The sequence below is a fragment of the Drosophila elegans genome, unplaced genomic scaffold (assembly GCF_018152505.1).
Source record: "Drosophila elegans isolate 14027-0461.03 unplaced genomic scaffold, ASM1815250v1 contig_208, whole genome shotgun sequence".
NCBI lineage: Eukaryota > Metazoa > Arthropoda > Insecta > Diptera > Drosophilidae > Drosophila > Drosophila elegans.
In genome coordinates, this window is record NW_024545578.1 from 23,529,321 (window position 1) to 23,536,161 (window position 6,841).

General features: G+C 38.3%; 2 protein-coding genes across 2 annotated transcripts; one reads left to right on the forward strand and one right to left on the reverse strand.

Moving 5' to 3' along the window:
• Positions 1-402: 402 nt before the first annotated feature.
• On the reverse strand, positions 403-3,668 carry LOC108143267 (COMM domain-containing protein 4). The gene is made up of 4 exons (XM_017267581.1): positions 3,556-3,668; positions 1,392-1,532; positions 1,107-1,338; positions 403-654 (listed from the first exon to the last, which is right to left on the reverse strand). Exons 1-4 carry the CDS (start codon positions 3,556-3,558, stop codon positions 446-448), a joined length of 585 nt encoding a protein of 194 aa, XP_017123070.1. The 5' UTR covers positions 3,559-3,668; the 3' UTR covers positions 403-445.
• LOC108143268 (leucokinin) lies at positions 2,929-3,506 on the forward strand. Its single transcript, XM_017267582.2, has one exon. The coding sequence runs from the start codon at positions 2,929-2,931 to the stop codon at positions 3,403-3,405; it is 477 nt and encodes a 158-aa protein (XP_017123071.1). The 3' UTR covers positions 3,406-3,506.
• Positions 3,669-6,841: the final 3,173 nt, after the last annotated feature.

The window sequence follows — 6,841 nt, forward strand, 5'->3', positions numbered from 1 at the left end:
TTAAAAATATCTATTTATCTATCTAACTTTATATAACCCATTAAGCTTCAGTAGCTTAATCCATTAAATTCGTGCTATTTATAACTAATTAAGTTATTAGAATTTTTTTTAATTTTCTGTACAAAATCTTTTTTTTTAAATTAGGTTGGGCCGCTGTTTTCGAAAGCGTTCAAATAACTGCACAATGCATGCAAATTTTAAACAAAATTCTAGTAAGCTATGATTTAAATTTTATTCCTCTAAAATGTATCCTTATATGTCGCCATCTATGACTCAAGTCTTAATAAAGAAGCTTTTTGTTCAAGCTTTAGGTAAACTTTGTTAGAAAGGATAAAATTCAGCTTTTCTTTCCAAAGCTTATCTTTTCAGTTCAAATTTACCACAAAGAATAATATCAAAATATAAATTATTATTTATTTATTTAATTATATCTTTAGGAAACGTGTTAATTATTGTATTTTTCCATTGCATCTCGGGCCAGTTCCAGCTCCGCGATCAGAGCTTTTACTTGAGCCCGATCTAAGTTGAGAACATGTGTGGTGTCCTTTGGCAGACCATCAACCAATTCTTGCGAGATTTTTAGTTCCAAGGTGGTATAATTCGGAGGCGTTCGTCCAGGCGTAGTTATATCCCGAACGCTTTGCAGTTCATTAACTAAGAAGGAAAATTAAAAATATTTCAAATATTTACAGTCATGCTCTCGATTTAACTTAGAAAATTAATTAAATAATTTGTATCAGTCGACATCCAAAAGATTCAAAAATGGGGGAATTCAATAAGCTCTAAAAATTAATTGTATTTTCAAAATGTTTCCACCAGTACCTATCAGAGGGAAAGGTTTGTGTTTGTACGGTTTTTTTTTTTAACAATAGCTTTTTAAGATCTCGTTACTTAGTGATTATCTGTATTTAAATATTATTTATACGATGGAATGGAGTGAAATTGAGATCATGGTACAATGAATTTATATACCATTTTATATATTTCTTAAGCATTTTTAACTTCATAGATTTTAAGGAACTGAAAGCTGTTTGTTATTTTAAATATGGAATTTGGATGTGAAATTGAGATCTTAGCTGAATTATTTGATTTAATATCCCACTCACTTCTGAAAGATTTTTCTATTAGTGTTTGCCGTATGGCAGTCGAATGCTTTTGGAGAACTCTGCACATGGCGGCGGCATGATCCTTGGGCAGTCCCAACTGTTGGATCTCCTCCCCAAAAATACTTTCGGTGCAGCTGTAGCGAGCAGCGTTGACCAGCATAAAATTGATGCAGGCCACTGCTGTTTTGCCCTCATTAGTAAGTGTGGATGTCAGCGATTTAATTTTCGATTCCTGTAAGAAATATAATTCATTAATATTCTGTTGTAAAAAACAAACATACAAACCTCAAATGTCTGACCACAAATTCGCAGAGCCACCAGGTCGCTAAGTTGTTCCAAGTTTTCAGTGCTCAAGTTGGAGAGTGTGGATATGATCTCAGCTAAAACCCAATCGGGGCAATCGCCTTCACCACAGAAACGGAATTTCTGTAAAGGGCAAATACAATTTTGGTTATTTAGATTAAGGAAATAATATAAGTTTGCTTCTCCCATACTCTGGTTTAGGACGAGCAGACGCCCACAGCCAAGTTAACCCATCACGTTTTCAAGTAAATTAAAGACCAGAGTGCTTCAACAAGTGGGCTCGAGCCAAATGAAGAGCTCTTAGGAAAAACATGCATGGGCGTGGGAGTAGTGAATACCCTCGAAAATGTATATCTACCATATGCAATTCAACTGGATATTATGAAAATTTATAAGTTATAAATATCTTTATAAAAATATATTTGAATCGGAATTAGGTTCATCTGAACTTGGAAATTGTAACGACAAAGAAAAATAAATAAATGAAAATGTTTGAAAAATAAAGAATCATGCTCTCAAAATATAAAGTGCCATAAATTTTAGAAACATTTCTTAATTTTAGGAATAATAATAACAAATATATCTAATTAAGAGCCTCCCATGTTTAGGAGCAAATAAATTAAGGCTAAATGATCGGCTACATGGACTTAAGTCATTTTTAAGTTCATGTTTTATTAAATATACATGGTAGGCTCATATTTAATTTAGTTATATTCAACTTAAATTAGTATGACTATATAAGACAATAAGATTGGACGGATAGAGTAAATATTTTGTCTATAGGTATGTGAACCTATAAACAAACACCTTGACCACTGAAGAAAATATTTCACCGAAAGGACGAACTGACTGCTTTTCAACCTAATTTGGGTCGTCAATGCTGGACTCATGTGCGTTTCGTGTTTCGTGTAATCTAATGATACCCTTTAGGGATAACCGGGATCCCGAGGACTCCCACGACAGCAACAACGTCGCGTCGAGGAAAAGAAAAGTCGACGATATTTGCATATGATTAATTTCATACGCTTGCCTGCTAATCAGCGAGCAATTTGTGCAAGTGGCGAGCACAAAAAGGGGTGACCAAGTGGGTGGTGGGTGGTAGGTTGTGGGTGGTAGGTTGTGGGTGGTAGCTGGAAAACCCAGCATATAAGGAAAGCCCGTTTGGGGAGCTCGTCTCAGTTTCAAGTGCTCGTCACGTTTATCTCTGGGCAGGATTAATAAACTCAAGTTCGGAGGGGAAGGGCGGGCTAAGCGAGTGAAAATTTATGACACTTGTTGTGCCATTGTGGAAAACGGGCAGACGCTTATTAATACGCACTCGTATTTATTTAGCGACGTGTGTAACGGCTTAGAAAATGCGAACGACAAACGTTTTATAATTATTTTATGGACTTCAAAGTTTGTGGGCTGGGGTTTGGCTACTTCGACTGCGGATCGGGTGGCTATATAAGCGGCGAAACGCGGCGCCAAGCAACGCAGTTGGCCGACGGGATTGGGGCAGCTAGAACCGCTGGCGAAGATGCAGATAGTCCTTTGGATAGTGTTCCTGGCCTTTGGCCGCCACATCTACGGAGCCAGTGTACCGGCCCCGATATCCGGACAGGATTCGGAGCTGGGCACCTGCGAGCTGCAGCTCTCCAAGTACCGCAGGTTCATCCTGCAGGCCATCCTCAGCTTCGAGGACGTCTGCGATGCGTACAACTCGCGACCCGGCGGACAGGAAGCGGACTCCGAGGGATGGCTCTTCCGGCACTACGCCCCATCACCCACCTCGCAGAGGGGCGAAATCTGGGCCTTCTTCCGGCTGCTGATGGCCCAGTTCGGCGACGCGGAGTTCTCCTCCATCATCCGGGATGCGGTCATCGAGAGGTGCCGCATCAAGTCGCAGTTGCAGCGGGACGAGAAGCGCAACTCGGTGGTCCTGGGCAAGAAGCAGCGGTTCCACTCGTGGGGCGGCAAAAGGTCCCCGGAACCACCGATCCTGCCGGATTACTAAACTGGATGCCCAGCGTTTTCCCCTTTAATTGTATGAACAGCCAAAGTTGAAGTCCTCTAATTTAAATCAGTGTCTAAATAAACCCGAAGATTGCAAACCGAGCAGCGTATAAAGAGTTATTTTAATCGCTTCTTTAACCAAAGCACTTACCATGGTTTTGCTATTCTGGTTTTGTTTTTCGGATTTGCTATGCTAAATAATTGCTTGCCTACAAAGTTTTTTAGTGTGACCAAAGTGGAAGGACAGTAAAATAACGCTACAGAGCGGGTGTTTCCCAGCCAGTTCCACTAATGATAATTAAGTTGTTTTTCCATCTTTTTGACGTTCCAGCTGGTTTTTAATACAGTTTCTTAATAAAAGTATATGGAAACTCCCTTTAAAAAAATTTGCAAAGTCTTAAAGCAGTGCAACAGATTTTGAACAAGCCAGTGTTGCCAGACAGTCCTTACTTTACAGAACGTTAACACCAGTAATCAAGCAGTTCACATAAAGCAGTTAACATTAAAGCAGAGTAAATTGGCGCCAATGAAATGAATATTTAAATATGTTTTGATATAATATAAAGAAACACAAAAGGTATTTTGAAAAAAAAAATGATATATATTATAAATGTTTAGGAAGGGATTGCCATGATGTTACTACAAAACGTTTTATGGTGGATACATTTTTTTATTCGGATAAGTGAATAACTCAAAGAAAGTTGAAGTAATTTATCTTTAAAATTATCTGTTCATTATTAACAACTGCGTATAAGATAGATTAAGCAATGTTTGTATGTGTATGTGTACAAAAAGAAAATCCCAATTATTAAAATAAACGCGATAAGGGAAGAAGCTTGAAAACTGCTGCATAATTTGTTTGTGCTAACATTTTGCCTGTCATTGCCCATTATCTAAACAAATTTGTTGCGCTTATCTGCCGATCGGGACCTGAACGCCCACCAAAACACACCCCTTTGAACCCATCTGGGTCCCACCTGCACCGCCCTATCGCCACGGTGGAAATAATGCCGATCTCGCCAGTTTTTGGAGCAACAATGGAGGTCTTCGGGCAGCAGAGTCCGGCGAGGACTATAATCCCAGATTGGAGGTGGGCACAACAAACCCATAAACCTTGTCTATAAATATACAAACTAGACGCAAAAGGAGGGTGTGTGTTTGTGCATGCGGCATTAATTATCTCATCAGTCCCGGGCTCTGGGCCTTTAGGCCGCTGCTGGACACGCTGAAAACAAATGTTAACTAATCGCCCCCAGCCTGCCCAGAAATCTAAATTGAAAATCATTAAATTGACTGATAGTGGCCGTACTATATGCCCGGGAATCCGAGCAACGTGAGCGACTTTTTCCAGCCTGTTTGACAGCGGCGCCAACGCCAGACCTAAGTCCCGATTAGGGACTGGAATCTCGGGCTCGACTAAATCTTGGGGATTTTGCTGGACTAATGCCGATTATCGGCCCTGATTAGGTGGGCGTAATCGGCTGTGTTCAATAACAAATCCGGACGGCAAAGTTCCAACTAAAAATACCTTAGGATGCGGTAAGGCCTTGACAATCTATTTAAAGCCTTCGATCGGTGATCTGCTAACCTCCTAAGCGGAACTAGGCCTGATTATTCAATCGATCAGTGGATCGTCAGGTGCTTCGGGTATACGTCTACTCCATGTCCAAGTTAAGTCGCAGTCTGAATAATTTCTTATTTTGAATATAGCCCAATACAATATTTCTCTTATCTCACAAAACATTGAAATTTTTAATACGGATTTATGGCGTAATGAAAAAAGACCTAAAAATCGGCCGATTTAGACCACCAATAATGATTGCCAGAGTGTATCAGCATCAGCAAATGCAATTTAACGAAATGTGCGAAAAATAAATTAAAATAAATATTTGTGGCTATTAAAAAGTTATAATTGTAAAGCTTCCAAATTAAATAAAATAAAACCTTTAATCTCAGTTCAAAGCAATTATTTTTCTTGACTTGTTAGTAAATTTAAAAATGGAAATGACAGCTAAGCCCAGGACTTTCCCCACTCATGTGGCTCAGCTTTATGCATTATTCATGCTCATTATATTTATTAATTGACCTTCCCCCTGGGTTTACACCTCTGCACCTCCCATTTGCACCATCTTCCACAAAAACGATGAAGAAACTAGGCCATCACAGCATATAGAGCTGATAACGGACAGTCGGGCTGATTAAAACCTTGCCCGGAGATTCTCGAGGAGAACCAACGAAAAGTAGCGGGAACAAAATTTCAAATTTAGTCATTGAACTTAACATTGAAGAGAAGAAGAGGAGCTGAGAGGGCAGGATTTCTATTTGCTATTTTAGTTGGTCGCACGACCGGCTAGCAACAACAATTTAATCTTCCCCCCCCCAGCGACGCAAAAACAATTTGTTCTTAATCAACGCTCGATTAGACAAGCAAATAGGTGTGGAAAAAATATGAGGGGAAAATTGCAGACGAAAGATAAACGTCCTGAACCGTTGAATTTGGATACACCTTCGCTGATTTTAATTAACCACTTTACAAAAAAAAAACATTGCCAATGTCAAAGTAACGTAAAAGAATAAAAACATTTTTTAAATCGACTTTTCTATTCGATGTCTACACTTTTTGTCACATTCTTACTATTTATCAAATTAATTTTATAGGGAAAAGTTTAAAACCAATTAAGGGGTACTGATTACCACTGATTTGCATTGGATTTTTTACCGTGTAGCCAGGTGTCGTTTCCCAAAAAGCGACGTAGGCGTTGAGAAATTGGCAACTAACGGCAAAAGTAGAGGAAAATCAACTTAATGGAAAGTTTTTTTTGGTTTGTTTTTGATTAATTTACAATTCGCTTGATTAGTGGGCGTTAACTGATCAGATAAGGTTCGCAATCATTGTCGCGGGAAATATTTGCTTCATATTTGTTTTACTCTTACGAATTCCTTAAACCGTCCCAGACAAGCACCTACAAATGTTTTTTCCAAACCAGTGAAACCTATAAATTATAACTGACCAAGCAATATTTATTTCAATTCACATGCTAAAACACGTTATTTATTTTGGAATAAAAAAGGATTTACATGAAATACTACGAAATACTACAATACTATTGTAGTACTCAGAAAAAAATACTAATAGTACCGATTGAACTTTTCTGATCTTTGATCTGCGTTATGAAACGCAGGTTGGGGTGGAAAATTTTCAGAGGCATTTGCCTGTTGATAATTTTGTTATGAGTTTTTGTTGCTCCTATTTTACAATCATGTTCGCAGTAAGTCTGTTGTAATTTATATTTAAACATGAGTCTATATAATTATACAAATATATGTAAGGTATATTAATGATAATCTGTGCTTGATACCCTATTAAAAAGCATACCTTTTAATGAATACAATGTCAAGACAAAATAGTTTGTGTTATTTTGAATATGCTTTCGTAA